The following is a 21,754-nucleotide window of genomic DNA, read 5'->3' as shown; positions in this document are numbered from 1 at the left end:
TAATGAATTATTAAAGAAATGAAAAATATGCATTGAGATGTTCAATTTTTTTTACATAAAATCGGCGCTCATAAGGAAATTGAAATACCTCAGTGCCGTACAATTTTTTTCAAGAGATCCCGTATGTACGCCATTGATGAATATAAAATTCTTAATTGCATGTCAATAAATGCAAATTTCATTTGAATATCTCGACCAGTTTCAGGGCAATAAAAAATAGTCAGTTTTAAAGGAAAACTTCAAAGTTCTAAAGAAAAATTTACACCTCGTATATTTAAAAAATCATTGGAACGCACTAGATTATTTCATCCCTTGAAGTTACAGCGAAAACTATCAACGATTAATATTCATGAACCGCCGTTATTGGTTTTTTAGTTAATGGGCTCTCTCGCCGAAGAAAAATTTGCTTCGTTCACTGAAAGGGGGGTTGACCAAAGCCATCGAGGCGATAAATAATGAAAACTCCCCCGGGAAAGTGAGCACTCTCGACCGCAATCGTCTCCCAGTATCGATTCCCTTCCAGAAAAACATCGTTTGGCACGTAAAACCGACATCGGCGGTTTTTCTTAAACGGACATGCCCTAACCCGGCCGAATAGTTCATAAAACATAAATAAATAACGTTCAAATGAGCTCGGTGCGTTCGTAAGTTTGATTTACGTGAAGCCGCAAGTGCTCCCATAACCACCCTGGCTGCACCGTAACTCCCAAACTCATAAACAATTCAACCTCCTTTCAATTCTACGGGAAAGAGGCGACGTGTGCGTTATGTTCCGTATATGTGCGTGCGTGTTAGGCGTATACGCGAGATGCACAACTTAGGAGTTAATAGACCCTTGTGGTTACGAACACTCTAAGAAACTGAGAAACAACCCTATCCTCCATTATCAATATGTGCGAATATTTCACTCGTGCTCGGTCCCTCTGGGAAATATTAAATATTAAAATGATATGCTCTCTGGCTACGTATGTGGCATGTGCCTTATACATAGAGTGGAACAGGCATAATGTAGGATTTCTGACATTTTCATATAGTGGGGTTGTCGCCTCAACTGAAAGAAATATGAGAGGAAGCAATATCCCAATTGAAATAGACGCTTTTTGGGAAACTGGGCGGAAATTGAAACAACCCCACGTGAATAGAGTTTTGCAATATTAAAGATGCATTTCAGGGCAGCAGGGAAATACCACATTTTCGCTCAGTACAAAATAGAAATAGAACTACCTGCAGATTTGTCCAATGTGAAATAATTCAGTGCAGAAAATTATAAACACAATAATTTCGTAATGACCGTTCGAAAAAATATGAAAAAAAAAGAAACCAAACAGGATTGTAAATTGAAAATAACAGAATATTGTTATTTACGTGAAGAACACAACAATAAGATCGTGACATTAACATTTGAATAAACATGATTTTTTCAGTCTGACTAGCAAGTAATCTGCATTTTTACTGCATCTTGAAGAAGTGATTAGAAACTAGCGCTCGAAAAAGATAGGCAATTCTTGGCTATTGACCATGAAATAGGTAGTATATTCTAAAACAAGTAATGCAGTTATAAACTCATTACAGCATTGTTTTTAGTACTGTGATGAACTCATTACGATACTGAAATAGAGAAATAGTTTTTTCATATCAAAATCTCAACTTCATTGTTTTGTGATCACGGAAATATTGAATAATTTTGTTCGATATTCTTTTTGAATTTTCTCTGGTTCTGGTGGCGCCATGGGCGTGAAATTTGTAACGAAGCTTGAAATAATTATATCACATCTAAATGCAGGATTTTTTGTTTTGAAATTATCAGGAAAACAATATTTCGAAGGGCCATATTTTGCCTATTAATGAACTTGACCTTGTCAAGTAACTAGATCTCTTGGTTCGAGAGTTATCGTATTTACGGGCGGTCGACTAAACGAATTGATCGTTTAAGACCATTTTTGACTAAAAATTTGAAAATTTCCAATGATGAAAGGAACTTTCGGAAACGAGCTTTTCAAAAAAGAATAGCGTCCGGAGAATCTCGAATCTTGCTCTGCGAGTCCGATCTACCATTCCGCGGATATCTCATCGGGACAACATCGCCGACGCGGTCATTTGTGGAATGCTAATTAAGAAAATCCCCTTAGGGAGCGGCGTTGGATCGAATACGGTTCCCCCGATAAAAGTACGACGCCTTATCTGCTTCAACAGCAAATTTAAAATGTTCATTAGCGATAGCGTGCACGAGACCCATGATGAATCGTTCCACGGTCCCGCCGAAACAAAAGAATATCTCCTCGCTGCCCAATATCTTAATTAAAGTTGCCGATTTATTCCCTCCGTCGAGTACTTTGTCTAACGCGTCGGAATGAAATGTACCCGCGCCAAAGACGATCCAGAGTGACGCCAGGACCGGCGTCAGCCCAGGCGCGAGCAACACCTGGCAAGGGCCGGACCGTCCAAGACAACAATTCATCGGTAATAATTTACAAGATCTGTTCGATCCATAAACATAGGTAGAGGAAGTGTATGGAATTTTTACATGTCCCCAACATGGTTAGATTACGTTGTCGGATTGTGATATATTTTCAAATCTACAAGTTTACTATATCGTTATGAATGTATATTATATTGCATGAAATATATTTATTTGAGTGATTCCCGATTTAATATGCAAATTTGAATATTTGGGATCCCATATTTTTCCTAATTGTCGAATTTATAATAAGCAGAATATTTATTATTTTCTGTATCTAACTGCTGAAATCCAAGGTTTGGCAACTTTTGCTCTCCTAGTGTCATCGGATGTTTCACGTCGTTTGGCGCGCTTGAAGTTTGTTTTCTGAATTTCTGATATATTTAGGTATTTATATCAATATATTTTGAGTTAATATGAAACGTTGATTCACTATGAGACATAAGACGTGCATTCTTTGTGGAGAAACTCGCGAATTGAGTAAAATATCGTATAACTGATATGTTTTAATTTCCGCGCCCTTCATTTCAAATTTGATAGTTCATGTTGGGGACAAAATTTGCTTACTGAAAATGACATATGCTTCCTCTACCTATATTTATTACTCCGAGGACAAAATTAACATAAAAATTTGTATCTTGCTGGAAACTGCTTTTATATTTCTTTTTGCATTTTTCTTAACGTTCCAATAAAGCGATCAACACCAAAATTCGCATGAAGTTTGAAATTGTCATTATAAGTATACACGCAGAATCTCAACTCGGTTGAATCTCATGTTACTGAAATATCTGATGTTACTTAAATATTGATTACTTTTCCGATATTACCCTCGAATATTCCCTGAAGCTTCATCTAAATTATTCTAAATGCGTAAATTCACAATACGCCTAGTTGGATTAAGCCCATTAATGAACCTAACCAAAAACCAAAACTGAAATCCATCCAGCTGATGTCTTGTCAGCACAATCCGGCAGTAATTTGCCCGTTCCTCGACAAAAGAACCAGCGAGCCGAAAATCCCACACTTATCGAGGCCACGTAGCATTATGGGAAACCGCAGAGCATGCCCTTTCCCGTACAATAACCATACAGAAATCACGTCGATTACGAGAACTTATTAAAATACATAATTTTTATGTCAGCACACGTCTAATATCAATCAAGTTGTTATGTCCGCGACTGTAATTGCCCGGTTGCATGCGCAGTTTTGTCGGATCTGTCTTCGGTCCGTGGATTCGTAACCAAATTGGATCATTATAATCATAGAAAAATTAATGTGTAACCCGTTCGCCTGCGCTTTTTCATAGAGCGCTGACATTTGCACAAAGAAGAAACCGTGATTACGTTGACAACGATCTTTGTAATTTCGAGCTATTCGGGTGGAATGAGTGACAGCCGTGATGTTTGTAGGTTGTATATACAATCGTGGGGACTGTGACAGTATGGAAATCACAAAGGCTACACCGTCAGCAATTTTGTGGGGTTAGGAATTATATTGAGTTGAGAGAGGTTTGAACCAAGAATTTGAGGAATTACGTAAGTTTAGTAAATATTAGGCCAATTGAAAAGAGAAATGAGATGTTCGTTATAGTGTGCCGAAATTTCCAATTGCAACTTAAAATAATCAAAAGTAATACCATCTCCCGGTATCCACCCTACATCTTATATCGAACTAATAAAGAGCCCGACCTCAAGATCCAAGGTGGCACACCTAGGGACGCTGTAACGACCGCACACCGTCTATTTGTTATCGGGCATCTGGCCGCTTCCCTCGGGACTTCTGATAAAAACAAATGACGCCGACGACGTCGCCATCCCAATGGAAATGACTTTGGCCCCGCCACAGTTACTTATTCATTTCACGAAACGAACTTTTAAATTGTGTAATTTAACGAACATGCTCTTCTTTTATTTCGCCGAAAAGGGTCGACAGGCTCGGGGGGAGGGAGAAGCGAAAAAACGATCTCGAAGGTTTCTCATTGGGAATAATAAACCAGCAATCTAAAAAACTGCAAAAAAGAACAACGGAAGAAACACGAAATAGAAATCGACGTTTTACATTTTATTTCAGAAGTGCCACTTATGTGATAGATGTAAATAAAATATCTAGTACCTAATAGTTGTGTATCGCTCTGCTGTTTTTCAACTGGTTCCGGTAAATTTTTATTCATACGAGAAAGGAATATTTATGAATTTCATTCCACAAGTATAGACGCTTCCATAATCCTTCATGGGAATCGATATAGGATTCCGTGCCCAAATTAGCCATAAAATTAGCATCAGGAAGTTCTCATTCAAGACAGATATCCATAGATAAACCACAACACGCGAAAAATGTCAAGGACGTCTCTTGAGATCCAAGTGTTACGTTGGTTTCCTTTTATGCCAATTGTTATATGTACCCGAACATTATTCCATGCAATAGAAATCTTGAAGCCTTACAGAAAAGCAATAGAACTTGACTAGAATTAGTCGTTTTGTAAATAAATAGTAGATTTTTCGATCAGTATAAGAAAACTGAAGTTGAAAATTATAACCTAAATTTTGTCTTCTTACTGCATTTCCGTTAAGCTGCTTCAAATTCCCAATTTTACTATATCGTTATGAATTTATATTATATTGAATGAAATATTTTTATTTGAGTGATTACCGGTAAAATATGTGAATTTGAATATTTGGAATCCGATATTTTTCCTAATTGTCGAATTTATAATAAGAAGAATATTTATTTTTTTCTGTATCTACCTGCTGAAATTCAAGGTTTGGCAACTTTTGCTCTCCTAGTGTCATCGGTTGTTTCATGTCGTTTGGAGCGTTTTAAGTTTTTTTCTGAATTTCTTATATATTTGGGTATTTATTTCAGTATATTTTGAGTTGATATGAAACGTTGATTCACTATGGGACATAAGAAGTGCGTTCTTTGTAGAGAAACTCGCGAATTGAATGAAATATCGTATCACTGATATGTTTTCATTTCCGCGCGCTTCATGTCAAATTTGATAGTATTTGTTGGGGACAAAATTTGCTTACTGAAAATGACATGTGCTCCCTCTATTTATATTTATAACTCTGAAGGCTGGCCCAATGAATACATCATATGGTGAAAATATGAACAACTAAATTTTAGCTTTGAAATCTTTCGCGCTGACAACATCAATAAACGAAATATCGTATCACTGATTTGTTTTCATTGCCGCCCGCTTCATGTCAAATTTGATAGTGTGATAGTGATAGTGATTTGAAGTGCGAAATTTTTAAAAACAAAGAATCGTATCAAATGTTGGTTTTAATGGAAGAAGATTGTTTAGCGAACCTTCGTTCAGCAAATATACAGGTAGCTGGTATGTGAGAAGGCATTTTTGGTCATCAATGATTTATGTTTTAGGTAGTTTATTCTAGTCCATTGGGCGTTTCTTGAATTTTAGGGGTGCGGCAAACCGTAGATATTCATATTTTATGGTAAAAAAAAGTCTGAAGATGATAATATATTGGACGCTTAGAAAAAGCCGAGCTTAGCAAGAAGAAAAATTGGATTTGGTCCATGTGGAAACACAAAACCTTATAGAAGAGACCTAACAAATTTTTCAACTGTTTGGTTCTACACTGTTGCCAAGTATATGGCAAACAAATTAAAAGTACCTCCATTTCACTTCTTTTGGAAAATATAAAATATATAACAAAGAAAAATACAGCATTCTTTTCCGTTTTTCCCGAAATTCCCGGCGATTGGAAATTCCAGCAAAAGGAGCGAGGCAAGCGAAAAGGAGAGGGAGGCGTACTCTGCAGTTTCTCGCGCGCCGTGTTCGAAGTAATTCGGGAGAAGATCTCCGGACCGGAAGATTATTCCAGAACGGAACTCGCGGAAATATCGAGACAAAAGTTGACGAGGCGTAAAGAATGGAATCCGAAGTCTTGTGGCGGCGCAGCGAGCCGTGAGACCACGAAATTCGCAAGGAGCGACAAGCGGGGGGGGGAAACCCCCTCCTCTCCCCCATTACTACGTTATCGGGGCACGCCGCCGAGTTGTTACAAAGCCTATTTTAATCATTTAAATGAGACTTTAGCCGGGGAACGTGTTCGGGGGCTGTTTTATTTTTGGGATTTGTCGAACAGGAAGTAATTTCACACATTCCCGAAAACTGGGGGATTGTTCGAGCGGTAAAACGCATCGTATGGCGCGAAGTGCAAAGTTGGCTGGCTGCGCTCGTAAGTGCATCCATCCTTCGGTTGACTGCTCGGCGTTCGCCTCGGCGAATTCTGCAAGACGTTATTCGTAATTGGATGAAAAAATATGGAGAATCTTCTAGGGAAAAAATTTAGGGGGTTATCTATTTGAAATAACAAAGTTCATTAAAAAAAAAGGAAGAATCTGACAACAATGTAAAAACTGGCCATATTACAAGATCCTTGCACCCCAAAATATATAGAAATGAGATTCTATTCCTAGATAATTCAGGCGTTCTTTATTTAAAACTCACTCACTATAGGTTATCACTGAATAAATTCACTGAGAATTTAGATCGTATGCGCTTTGAAATGAAGAATGATGAAGAATTTCACTTAGAGGGTAAGGTTATCGGAATATACGAATTCCATTATGATATATTCTTGATGCTTCTTTGTTATCATCATTATTTTTTTTCTCTAATTCTGTGGTTATTCCGTTCATTCTTCCACATCTTGTAGAACAAAATCGTGCGAGAATATATCAGATGGTTATATTTTATTATTATATGTTGGTATTGCGAACTTTCCGCCAGGGTTCTGCCAACCAACATTTTTCAATGCAAAAATCACTAAATCATATTTATGGAAATATTTCATTAATTTCAATAAAAATGCAATGAATTAGAGAAAATAATGTATAATACTCGTACAGAAGGCTCATTCTACCACTCGTTCATTCAAAAACTCGCCACTGCGTGGCTCGTTTTTGAATTTTGAACTCGTGGAAGAATATCAATGCCTTCTGCACTTGTATTATAAATAACTATTCCACTTTTCTCCCTTTATTTCTTTATTACATGCTATATGTAAATTATACATTAAAACGGCAAAATTTTGAGAGGACCCAAAAGAGTACACAGGACAAGCCTTGCGAGCTTCTATTTCCCAATTCCACCTAGACCAAAGAGAACTTTTCACGTCAGAAACAGCACCTTTTCCCCGGCGGAGGGAGATATCGCGCGGAGAAAAAAAAAAGTCCTCGACGTAATTATAACCGAATTTGATACCGTCGGATGAATGAGAGAGGGCACGTCGTTATCTCGAATTCGTACCGGAGGGCGGCTGTGGGGCAGAGGCGGAGGACTAATGGAAGTCATTTAAATGGAAGATCGCATCCTCCTCCGTGGCAGTGACTTTGCTAATAGCTCACGGAATGGAATGGAAAACAACTCCGATGATTGAGCGTCCCGAATACACCCCTCTCGGCAAACCGAGTCCTCCTAAGATAACGGGGTCACGACCCACCCCCTGAGGGAACCCGGACGATACGCATTTTTTCAATTTGGAAGCGGCACGATAATTGGTTTTTCATTCAGACACGAACGGGAAAACCGGGAAGTCTTTCGGAACGTACCACTCCGTCAGGGAAGCTTCTAATCGTTTTCTATGCCTCTCGACCTTGGAAACCTGATCATTTTCCCGAAAAACCCAATGCCGACAACTTCGAATTTATCCACATTCATAATATCTACTTGCGAAATAAATATTGAATAGTATCTATCTATCTAAATACTCGACAAAATCATTTTATTCTCTGCAAATTTTTTTATTATGCTGAATTATTTCCTCTCTCTTAATCTAAAACATCTCGAGTCTTGAAGAAGAATATGGAATATGAAAGATTCAACTCGAAATCATGGATTTTTTATCCTCTTATAACCACCGATTTTTATGGGTTTTTCACATAATTTCTTTAAACAATCATCCAAATTGCGAAAAGTCTATATTTTCAATTAGCAAATGAAAAAAATAGGAAAACTGTTCGTTTTTCGCATCGGAACTGATGATATTCACAATGCAAAAAGACTGATATATTTTTGAAATATTCGTGACATAAAAAACTACAGAAAATCATTACAAAAACATAAAACTATAATTTTATGAAAAAAATCTACTGTCGTATTAAATTTGGTCATTGCAAGATCGCTTGAAGAATGTGATTATACAAATTCCAAAATGTGAACTGTAAAAATTTCTGGAGATATTAAAATTGTGTTTTCCAAATACCTTTTAGATATGCTGTTTTCAAAGGTTTTTATCAACACCGTTCAGGGAACGAACCCCCTGCCATAGCCCCCCTAAATTTATGTTTCGTCGAGTGTCATTTCGAATTCTACGGAATCCGATCGACAGATAAAGGTCGACATAGGTACATACCGATCGCGGATGATGTTTTTGTTTTTTGGCCCCGCCTCGTTTGCGGTCCCAGTGACCTTTTTTTTTTATCTTAATTTCCATCTCGGCAATCTATTCTGTGTTCTGGAAGGACCGAACGTCATGTCCGTTTAATTTATGACGTTGGAATTGCGATGCGATATCGAAGGACTAGCAACAAATTTGAGGCATTTTTGGAGCGAGAAATCAATTCTCGGAAGGATTCATTTTTTTGAAATAGTTCTGCAATAACCGTTGAATTTTGATGATTTATGTTTGGGGTTGTAACTCCGTATGAGGAACTTCTTTTTAGATTGTTGATTTTCTCACTCAGATCTTCTTTTTGCTTAAGGTCCGAAATTTACTTTCCCTACGCCTCTACCTTGATTTCTCCTATTTTCTAATGTTGTCTTATCGGAAGACTTTACTTCCTACTTCACGTCATTTTTTTTCTTTCTATTTAGTTCTTTGAAAGAGGTATTTCCTCTTATCTGTCATTTTTATTTTGATTTGTAGTATCTTCTTTATTTCTTATTCTCGTACTCTTTCAGCGTCTCTATTGTCTTCTTTCTTTGTTTGTAGACTATTTCCTCAATAGTCTCAATTTTCAGTTCTTCCCTGATTTGTTGGTTGGTTACATACCATGGGGCGCCAACTGCTGTTCTGATTACTGAATTTAGCGTACTTAGCAACTGATTCTTATTATTGTCTTTCGTATTATACCAGGTTACTCCTGCATACGTAAGGCTTGGTATTAGCACTATTTTCATTATCTTCTGCTTGTTTTCTAAGGAAAGTTTACTTTTAGGATTGAGCAGCGGGTACAGTCTCCCGTGCAATTGCCTTGCCTTTTTTCTGTTTTCTTCTATCTGTTTGTTGAAATTCATTCTTTCATCCAGTATTACTCCCAGATATTTTGCTTCCTTTTTCCATTCTATCATCTAGTTTTCTATTTTTACGTTTCCAGCTTTCTCTTGCTTTACTGTTGTTCCTCCGAAGAAGATTGCAACTGTTTTCGATGTATTCACTTTGAATCTCCATTTCTTGAAGTATTCCATCAGTTTATCTAGGTCTATCTGTAACTGCCTAGTGATTGTTTTCCGCATTCTACTGTGATAGTATATGACAGTGTCATCTGCAAACTGGACTTGCATCTATCCATTTTCGGTATGTTTTCCATGTATACGTTGAACAGCAGAGGTCCTATCACCGATCCTTGAGGAACTCCGGCTTCTATTTCTCTGATCGTTGACCTGGTACTATCGATGTTCACCCTGAATTTTCAATTGATTTTCTCGAAGCAGGCGGCTATTTAAAATAACTTGGTAATATATTGAATTCAAAAAACCCTCCTGGTTACTGCTTGCTTATTCGCGGACGATATAATTTCAAAATCGTCGTCAAATATCAACGCTAAAATCTTGCTAATTCGATTGATATATTCCATAAATCATATACGTATTTGCATTAGCTGCGTCATTTATGTGTCAGCATCAGTTACTTCTTCGAGAAGTATAATGGATTCAGATGACAAGACTATTTTTAAACATAAATCCACTTGCGCCATCTAGACAAACTAAGCCTACTGGCGATTTTTCCGTGGTGTGGTCACGTTATGAATACAAATTACGCAGCTCGTTCGACAAGTCGAAAAACCGAAGACGTCGGCGATTACAAAAACCCCTCGCGTCAGTTCATAAGCGGAACATCGAGTCACGAGGACGTATCAATTAGATTCGAATTAAAAGCGACGGTATAGATACGGGATTGCGGCAAACAAATAATTCAATCCGTGATTTTTAATATCGAAGGATACGACTGGCGGATCCGCATTTTTACCAGCGCCAACTTAAAATGCAACAGGATCGTGTTCGTTACAGCGGCGCCGATTGCATAATGGCCTCAGCAATTAGCCGTTGCGTACTTGTATGTATCAAGATACCTTATAAATAGTTAACTATCTTAACTATTTAAATGTAACATTCGTCAAGGTAACGAGCATGTTCGATTCCAGCACACTCGAATTTCTCTAAATTATCTTTCACAATATCCTTTCAAGAGTGATCATTATGACGCGGACCCATTTCCATTTAAGCGCTTTTCTTTATCGATGCTCATTGTCTTCGTCATTTTTTATTCCGTATATATCCGACCAATATGTGTGTGCCATTAGCTGAGCGGTCATTAACAAATCAGTAAATTGAATATTATGTGCCGTTGGGTATTGCAGCTGTTCTATAAATGGAATGAGCACTTACCGTATTACCATACGAGGTTGAACTGTTTTCGATGGGCAGATTTCGGCTCGGCGTTTTTTCGAGCCGCTCATCTACAGGCTGGCCCATAGATAGAGGGGTGTACGAAATGTTTACATATCCCCAACATGGTTAGATTACGTTGTCGGATTGTGATATATTTTCAAATCCACAATTTTACTATATCGTTATGAATGTATATTATATTGAATGAAATATATTTATTTGAGTGATTCCAGATTTAATATGCAAATTTGAATATTTGGAATCCGATATTTTTCCTAATTGTCGAATTTATTATAAGCAGAATTATTATTATTTTCTGTATCTACCAGCTGAAATCCAAGGTTTGGCAACTTTTGCTATCCTAGTATCACCCGTTGTTTCACGTCGTTTGGGCGCTTGAAGTTTGTTTTCTGAAATTCTGGTATATTTAGGTATTCATCTCAATTTATTTTGAGTAGATGTGAAACGTTGATTCACTACGGGACATAAGAAGTGTGTTCTTCGTGGAGAAACTCGCGGATTGAGTGAAATATCGTATCACTGGTATTTTTTCATTTCCGCGCGCTTCATGTCAAATTTGATAGTTCATGTTGAGGACAAAATTTGCCTACTGAAAATGACATATGATACCTCTATCTATCTGAGGGCTGTCCCAACGAATACATCATATGGTGAAAATATTAACCGATATAAAAAAATATGAAACAACTAAATTACGGCTTTGAAATCTTTCGCGCTGACAACATCAATAAACGAAAAAAATCCACTCTGTTTGACGCCATAATTAAGGACGTGAAGTTAATTAATCTTTTTTGCCACTTGCGAGGGTGAGTTTCGTTCGGGGAGGAAGAAACAGTGGGAGAGAAAAAAGTCGAGGCATCGGAAATTCCATATTTTTCGTATTAGCATATCGTACCTAGCGCTTTGGGGTTGCATGGGCGCAGAGGTCACGAGGGCTGTCATCACTTAGCCGGGTGACATGAAACCCTCTTTGGGCGTCATGCGATTCGCAAATGAACATATATAACCATCCGTTGCAGCCGCTCTCTCCGTCGACGCCCGGCCGACGTGATTCCGAATATTCGGCGTATTTCGAAAAAGCCAGCGGTATTAGTTACGATTACGCGCTGACGTACGTTAATGCGAAACGTTATAAATTCAGATTTATGCGACAGATATATTCGGATATCGGAGTTGCATTACGGGTACATAGATGCCAGGCCGTATACACAATTACGCATTGTGGCGACATTAGTTTAATTCAGTGACGCCTAATGAAACTTTACGATTGGCGGCCGTAAAGCGTCAACATCGCAGCCGGTACTTTTCAGCGCGACGCGCCGAGGTTTCTGACGGGATCAGAGGCACAGCTGTCACAGTTCGATCAATCCCGTTCGCCTGGCTCTTTGCAACGTATGGAAATGAAATAATACCGGCAGTTTTTATGCTCATCGGCGTCAAACTTGATTCTGTTACGAAACGCCTGATTTACATCAGCATACGTTATAGATATTCGTGTAAATGCTTAATATTCGTTATGAAACGGATTCCAACAAATAAATTACGAATTTGAATCAAACCAATAGAGCGTAAATATTTACCGCGGATATTCATCCAAGGGATTTAATTAAACGAGAATTTTTTATATGGAAGTCGGCATAAATATTTTTAGTATTTTCGTATTCGAAGCTAGCCTTTACCTACGGGAAAATTACCTCAACACCTGCTGCGCTCAGTTGGTATAATTACCGCGAGTCATGCGAAATTATGGGCTTATATTGAATAATCTCGACAGCGGGATTCCGAGAGAGGAACAGGGTCCCCACTCGGACGGGGACGTGTTTATCTGACCGGGTAAAGAAAAAAAAAATCGAAATCGGCGTTTCCGTATCACCGCGCGAATATATTACAAAAACGGCCGAACATTTGCATTATGCGCGCCGCGCAACAGAGAATGCAAATCGACTGGGGCATTTTTAACATATAAATTGATCTGATTCATTCCCTCTTGCCTTTTCTCTCGGACGCCGAGCGAAAAATCTTGACGCGTATGCAAATATTGTGATACGTTCGATATAATTGATAATATGCGGGTTTTGATGCACCTGGACGCAGCTGATAATAGCCGGGCACATGTCTCGTAATTCCTTATCGGAGCGAGGATCGGATTGACGGTCTAATGTTCATTTAACGAGCAGAGCATCAGCTCGTATACCTGTAAATTTCATATGCTAAAATTCACCGGTAGTGATTATCTCGGATGGGATATCCTCTTGACGCACAGGCAACTCGCCGAGAGGTGCGTAAAACGCCTATTACCGATCTACGGGAAACGCAAGGCTCCTAGGTGAATTTAAGAAAAAAAGTCAACTGATGTCATATCGGTGAATACGTTGAGCTTGTTCATTTTGAGGGTGCGATATTTTTACCAACTGTGAAAATTGCATAAAAATGAAAAAACGGAGCTCTGTGAATAAACTCAATAATGACAGATGAAATAAAACACCGAATGAAGTGTGACTAATGGTCAATTAAAATATGAAATTAACTATAACTTTTCAACTTCGAATAGAGATTGAATAACTCGAAAATTGGATTAAACAACTTCAAAATCTTTAGCACAATCAAATTGGATATAAACGTCTTCAAAATGAGAATAAACAACTTCAAAATGATTAACACAACCAAATTAGGAAGAAACACATTCAAGTTGAGACTAAACAATTTCATATTGAGAAATGACATTTACGTTAAAAGTTGATACTTCAAAAGAATTGTTAAATAATATAAGTACCAGTTAGATAATTAATAAGTGTTTATGATATTAAATATCAGATTACATAAAACAGGCAGAAACAGCAAATATTAAAAAGCAGATTTGTGTTTTTTCCAATAATAATAATAAGAAACCGGCACCTATATTATTTGACAATTCTTTTGAAGTATCAAATTTAATTGCCTATGACATTTCTCAATATGAAATTGTGTAGTCCCAATTTGAATGTGTTTATTTCCAATTTGATTGTGCTAAGCATTTTTAAGTTGTTTAATCTCATTTTGAGATTGTATAATTTCAAAGTAAATGACATTGGTCTCAATTTAGGGTTTTAAATGTATAGTACAGCTAGATGAACAATTTTTCCTCTTTCGTCACATTTCCGTCGATCGGTTGTCGACAACTCCCTACTAAAAATTCTGAGGAAGCATCCACACAGCTATCTGTTCGTACTCGAGGATACCACTCGACACTTGAAGTCCTCTCGAGTTTATCTCTTTCGAGTGCAGATAGAACCTGCCTTTATCGTTTTCAGATCAGCTCTTTGGGGGTAACATCCAACCAGAGAGACTGGGATTTGGGAATTCGATACCGTTTAAATTGTCGACAGGGAGATTTCGATTGTCTGCCTAAGTGATATCATCGATGAATTAGAGTAGAAAGTAACCATCAAGAGATAAGGTGGGATTTTCAGACTGCAGATTTTCACGAAGGTAGGGTGGGGATTAGTGATGGTGGTTTGTCCCAAATGGTGTTCGGGAAATATGCTCCTTCGGTGAATTTGTTGATTTGGAGACAGAGCATCTCAGAGGAGTGGTTGATCATACAAAAAAATACCAAGCTTTAGAAACTTGCTAAACTTGCGTAGGTTGTCCTTTTTCTAGTCTCACCACATTGAATCAGCGGAGCTTACGTGATAGTCGATCTAGCAACAAAATTAGGTCAAGTCGGGACTACCAATGTGCCTATAATGTATTCGTGGCTCGAAGGCAGCTCAAAGTGTAGAAACTGTATATATTTCCGTTTTAAATCGTCCTCCCTCGCTCGAACAAGTCGGTAAAAACGTCCAACGTACACCGCTCAATTGGACAATTATCGATTTAGTCATTAGGTCCGCATCGCCTTATCGGCACTAATGTAAATAAAAAGAGAACCGCAAACTCTTCATTAGTTTCCGTTTTTCAATTACACCAGTAATTTTAATGGCGTACGCGCTGCTTCATTACTTAGTATAAATTGGTGCTTAACAAATTCGTGATAGGTTCGGCTGCCCAATTCTCCCGCTCATAAATAGAAGAGATCTAATGGATAAGCTTGGTTTTCCTTGAAAAGGGAGGATTCATGCATTCAGTGACATTTACTAATTGGCCTAATCGAGCTTTATGACGATCCAGGTGAATTAAAGGCTTATATTCGACGTAACATCGAACGGCTTCAAATATTGTGAAATGTTACCAGTTAGTAACTTTTCTTGTACTAGTCAAACATTGCTTCAATGGTAATCCAACTTCTCTGACTTATTTACTATGACGACATAAGGTGCTTATTCACGTACCATCGACTTGTCGATCAGAAATGTAAAATTCATACCGAATAAAATGCTGTAATCGATACAAAATGCTAGTATGTTACCAATTAGTAACTTTCCTTGTACTAGTCAATTAAAGCTTCAATGGTAATCCGACTTCTTTGACTTATTTGCTTTGGCGTTAAGATGCCCACTTAGGTACCAGTGACCTATCCAACAGAACTGTCGTTTTGCAGATCACCCATTTTACTTATACTACTCACGCTACAGCGATCGTCAGATCGAGTCTTTCAGTCTTGTCTAAATATTCAAACCAAACAAATTCAGACTTCCTCTATCAGATCAAATCAACAGTTCTGATCGTCAGGTCACCGTTACCTTCAGAAAAACTCATAGTTGGGTAAAAACAACTGCTTACCTGTGTCCGAAGCGTCCAAGCTCTGTTGAGAGGCTGGAGGTTGTGATAGAGGTCCTGGTGTTCCAGGCGACCTCACGTCGTCGTTCACTGGGCCTCCATATGATAGCGACGACGATGGCGGTCTCTGTAATCAGAAATAATACTTGGGTATAAATGATGACATCATATCACTCTAGTGGATTGAGCAGAATGGTAATATTCGGGGAGAAATTAACATGGATTGCGATATGAGCAGGTCTTACAGAATACCATATGGTTGACGTTTTAATTTGGTAAATAATTGGTTGGTGAAACAAACCTAAGATCAATTTGAATTTAATTCTATTCAATTATATTGGTATGTAATGCTTGACAGTTAGATGGCGAGTTCCGCAAAGTTCTTATTGTGGTTTTAGTTATAATAAAATAATTTTTGTGTTTTTAGTTTCTGTTAATTGTTGGACCACTACAATCCTGGTGGTTTTATTCATTATATGTTTAAATGCATAAATAAATTTATACTATGCAACTAGATGTGTATAAAAGACTTAATTTCTGTTAATGATTAATTGGTCAGCGATTAGTTGTTGACCACACAATCGTTGTTAAAAACCAATTCAGGCAATATCCTCAATCATCGAGCAAGCACAGCGAGAATTCTGATTCGGTTGCTTAATTCAATAGAAACCAAGATTCTTATCATCCTTCAACTTTTATGGTAATCCTAGCATGTTCGATTCGGATCAGATTAGCCGTTCACCGAAAAACGAACCTTGGGTATCTCTATGGTCGGGCGTCAATCCAAGAAGGAAGCTGTGAAAAAGTTTAGGTAATGCACTTCTGGCTATTCGAGAAAACCCACTCATTCGAATTCAAGCTATAAAACAGTCGTAAAAGCTGAAATCGATATACAGAACATAAAGCCTCATAATCTTTACAATAGCTTCGCGGATGTGTTCTGTAGACTTCGAATATGTTCTACACCTTAAAAAATAATGCATCCTTAACCGAATATCTGTTTTTTTCGACCTTTTATGGACCCTCGAACACTATGATTTTCGCGTTAAGGCTCTCCTTCACGGTTAGAGGTGTGGGAATTGAATTCCTGCAAGGAGAAAGACGGAAAATGACTATCTGTTTTGGACTACATACCTTCACAATAGGTTTTATGAGTTAATATCTTAATGGCATTATTATATGACATGAGTTGTATGTCTTAGTACACTTCTCTAATCAATACATCAAATTTAAAAAAAAAGAAATATAATAAATTTAAATCGTGAAATATTTTCTTTTCAAATCTATTGAATTTTTATTGTATTTCAACTTTTCAATAATTAAGTTAAATCTCCAGTAATTTATCTTTCTATAGTCTCAATTATCAACTGTTGTACATCTTAAAATAATGATGAACATCTCGAAATTGAAAAATGCACAAGATAGGATCAAATTAACACCCAGGAGAGGACATCCTGTATATAGAGGAGTTGCTCCAGATCCATATCCGTTCTGCAGATCGGGGCATCGAATTATGTAATTAACAAACCATCAGGGGGCCAGTTTTATTTTAGGAATATTTTTTCCTTAACGAATCTCTGGTTTCAAGATTCCGAGAAGGGTTTTGAGTGCCAGATGTTCCTTCCAATATCCCTGTCAATGCTAAAGAAAGAACTGTCTGTTCTTGCAACATGAGGAGCGTTTCGGCTTAATCTTCTTCATATTTAAAATTTCCAACCGTGAGGAATCGAGATCGCTATGGAAGAAAAGGCAATTCTTCATCGGATAAAGAGTCACTGTTGCTCTAAAAGTGAACAGGAAAAGAAGTTGTTATTTCGGTGCGAGAATGATGTATATTCAACGTCAGGCTTAATGAATCATATGAAATATATTGTCCTTTATATATTCTTTCGCGGCCTGACATATTTCACGTGTTATGAACACGGTGGGACTGTTTCCAATTGAAGGAGAGTTTATTTCCTACTAGATTTTCATCAAATAGTTTTAATAACACATATTCATACAGTAAAGAAAAAATTGAATGTTGAAGTTAATGAATATGATAAAAATGATTGTTCGGTGTTATTCCTAGAAATCACTTTTGGTTCACTACTGCATCTCCAACATTTCAAATGGGGATGGTATTTGATGCTGATGAGTGAAATAAAATAATCTTCATTTATTCTTCAGAGAAAATTTTCTTCGAAAGATTCGACTGGTTTATTTATTCAATAATATAAGTATCAAACCCAGATTTACCATCGAGAACCAACCAATTAGGATGATATCTTCATACCATTTAGATCGCGTACAGCTAGTTAATTCTGTTCTAGCGTCCTTAAACGCTTCCGACTGAATACCAAATGAACCATATGGTACGATCGCCATGGTCCGTGGAGACAATGGTTGTTTATGCAGTGTGCTCTGAATTGGCAATCGACAGCCACCACTAGCCTTAACCTTTGGATTCTAGCCCTGTTTCGTCGTTTTAATGCAACGCACAGCCATGGGCTGTTTGTAAACAGTATAATCGAGCTATGCCTAGCATAACCAATAGAGTGCCTTATTATAAATGGTATAGTACGGTCTCAGTAGGTCTCTGGAAAAACCCAAATGGAAAGATGAATGCTCGGGGCACCGTTTCGAAGACGCTTGCACAAGGCTGTCAACGACCTCAGAAATTTCCATTCTACACAAGTTGCCAAGTTTGCTCACTTTAGTTTCATCTTGTTATTTAGCGTTTTCATGCTAGGAAAATTTGGTCTATTTTAAATCGACTTAGGTCATGGTGGTGGCGTAGAAGGAACCATTGAACACTTGGTGAATAGTTGTCAGTTAGTGATAACCAAAAATCAACAGTTTACGAGATTTTGAGTTCTTGTGTTCTCTTCTCACCTTACTTCATTTGTCGTCAATCTTTTCTACGATGACCGAAAATGATTTTTGATTATTTTGGTGGCCAGCGAAAAGTCCGGATCTACCACTGTTAAAATAGACGAAGCAGCGAGAAGATGAGAGTCAATTATAATTCAATTCATGATTTTTCTTTCTTTGCTTTCTTTCCCTTTCCAAGCAAACTCTGCTGAAACAAAACTAGTGACTGTATTCAAACGAGAATTTTTTTTGGGAAATGAAGAAGGGATTTGACAAGTTTTAAAAATAATTTTGTCATACATGAATCGTGGAATTCGAATGTTGCAGGCAAATTTATATTAGAAATTTAATATTATTTTCTTCATATTCCAACTTTCAAAACATACTAATTCTTTTTCAACATCTAATACAGCAGAGTTCTGCTTTTTTCATAAAAACCATATCCTTTTCTGATGGAAATAATCCAAAATTCAAATCAAACTTGGTCAACGTAGAAAAAATTGAAGATAAATGAAGTAAGGTGATAAATTATTTAAAAATCACAAGAACTAAAATATCTCAGAAACTGTTGATTTTCGGTTATCAATTAATATGGCTCAATCGACAGCAAATGAGTGTTGCTAACACCTTCTTCAAGGTTCACCCTGTATATCTTGTTATGCAGCGTTTTCATCCTGCAACATTGTCGGATGATAGGAGTATCCTGTTTCAAAAGATGAGGCAATAATGGCGGTGAATAATTCAGGTTTTCGCCGATTCAGGGTGGAAACGTTCAAGTGAACATCGTCGAAATTATTAGATCAGAACTGTACCCGTCAGTCCTCTATCGAATTAGCTTGGATCCTACGGTTTTGAAGCCCTCCTCAATCTGGAGTCATGAATAATAGATAGGTCGTTTCGGATGCGAAAGAGACAGGAACAGGCGGCTGTATGACATGCATAAAAGAATGACGTTAGGTATATTGGATAAAGCGAAAGTGTGTGTACATTCTACCCTTGCCGATCCGGCTAATTGACTTTTAACTAAATGCTAGAAAATGGATAAGTCGTGTATGGGGGAGTGAGCAGCTATCGCCGGTTGTAACAAATCTAATCTACACATCAGCCGAATTACGAATTAGCAGTTCCCAGGGGATAAGAGGACGCCCCACGCAAAACGCCAATTGCCCACTTCAAGTTAATGTGTGTGTATGCAGATTGAATCAGTCGGGTTTCTCTGCAGCGCGACAACCCCATCATCTCTCGTGATCCGATTTTGAAGTCTGAACTAATCGGCAAGGTCGACGACTTCGGGCCAGATTTATTTAATTTCCTGATCTGTAAAACGAGTGTAGGACTCGCACCGTGCGGGTGTTAATTTTCAGACCGTGGTGATCACTGATTGTTTAACCATGCAGGCACCATATGTAATGGGTTCGACAACTTCCGCTTATCCGACGACAAATTGGACATAATCCAATCTGCCCTAAATTGTCACGGCTCTCACAGTACCAGCATTCGGACCACCAAAACGCGCGATCTTAATCATCTTCTTCTTGAGCACACTCGAAAAACAATATAAGGTCTTTCGAATAAGCAGTAGAAATGTAGGAACATCCTGAGACACATCCTTAACAAATCTATGAGGACCAAGATTTATCTCCAAAAAGAAATTACAAACTAATACAAGAAAAATAATCACACTTTACTTTTAAAAAACTCAATATAATACTAAATCAACGAAAAGACTTTAAACTTAATGAGAAGAGAGATTATAAAATAAACAATTTTCAGCATGGGAATGTGCAAGGCCGATTAATCGAGTATAAGAAGGTTGATTCTGGTATAATTCCTGCTATATTTGGCTGATTCTATTCTAATTGTGGCTAGGAAATTTCTGTTTTGGCCGTTAATACTTAGTAGGAATAGTACTGACTGACAGGCATAGCGAGGCTAGGAATTCAGCCAAGGCAGTCAATCTACTTTGCTGCCGAGTTAAACATATATTTTTTTCGATTGTTTATAATGATATATGTAGGATATTGTATTTGCAAATTATTACAATTCCCACAATCTTCTTATTTTTTATGTGGTGATGAATTGAAACGAAATTTGATAGAAATCCCAATTGTTGGAATGGTTGGTTGATATGGGAATGTATATGTGCATGATAATTATAGTTAGACAACTTATGAACTATCTGGCAGTTTTCCGGAAAAATATCGAATATATTCATATTATGGACAGTGATAGCGTCTTAGAAGTACTTACTCTTCCAGAAATGAGGAAGCTGGCAAAAAACATTGATTGTCATAAAATGTAGAATGTTTTATTCGCATTGAGAATAACCACTTTGCCTAGGCATGAAAAGTTATACTTTTCTGATTGATATGTGTCTGCGAATATCAATATTTCTGTCAATCGGAGAAAAACATATTTATTTCTTCTGATTGAAAAAAATCTGGCGGCGTTTTTGATATCAGCACATTAAAAAAAATCTCTAGTCAGTTTTTGGCCTGTGTCACCTTTAAAATTGGCTCTGAAAAGAAGATGCGCGTCTGAAAACACCCAAGCGACATCACTCACGTGACGCAAAGTCCTAGGCGACCAAGACCGCGTTTCCCGAACACGACACTGCATGTCACATCTCAATATTGCAGCCGTCTCGTAGGTCTCTCGCCTGCCAAAACTGACGTGTACGATGGCCCGTGAGAGGTGAGTTCCGCATTGACGTGATCTCCACCTCGCTGGCCACACGAAAACAGTGATATCGCTTATCGAATCCAAGGATAAAAGTGTCATCTGGTCGATAAGTGCAACCTTCAATTACGTCACCTGTCATATTCCCATACCCGTCGGGACCGATCTGTGCGTGCCGATTCGATGACCTCCGGATTCGCTGTCAATTTTGACATTCCAACGTTATCATCGGAAATCGTAATAACTCCACGTTAAAATTAGATTATCACTGGGCTGGAGCAGATATACAAGGGTATAAATCAGGCAGTGTTGCGTTCAAATTATTCGTTGCTTGTTACGCCGACCCGAAATTAGTTCTTATCTGGAAATTATGCGGGATGGGACTCATCCATCATTTAGTCCGG

The 21,754-nt window shown here is 37.7% G+C and overlaps 1 protein-coding gene across 7 annotated transcripts in view; it reads right to left on the bottom strand.

The window, feature by feature from the left end:
• The window catches only part of LOC123671710 (homeobox protein homothorax), a 232,707-nt gene that overhangs the window by 101,509 nt on the left and 109,444 nt on the right, over nt 1-21,754 (bottom strand). For all 7 annotated transcript variants that reach the window (XM_045605697.1, XM_045605692.1, XM_045605691.1 and 4 more), the window contains one exon: nt 15,822-15,945. In XM_045605697.1, the coding sequence (XP_045461653.1) occupies nt 15,822-15,945 (124 nt within the window). The remainder of the gene's footprint in view (nt 1-15,821; nt 15,946-21,754) is intronic.

This window comes from Harmonia axyridis, chromosome 1 (genome assembly GCF_914767665.1).
Source record: "Harmonia axyridis chromosome 1, icHarAxyr1.1, whole genome shotgun sequence".
Classification (NCBI taxonomy): Eukaryota; Metazoa; Arthropoda; class Insecta; order Coleoptera; family Coccinellidae; genus Harmonia; species Harmonia axyridis.
The sequence above is the reverse complement of the archived record's forward strand: the minus strand, read 5'-3'. Positions and strand labels throughout refer to the sequence as shown.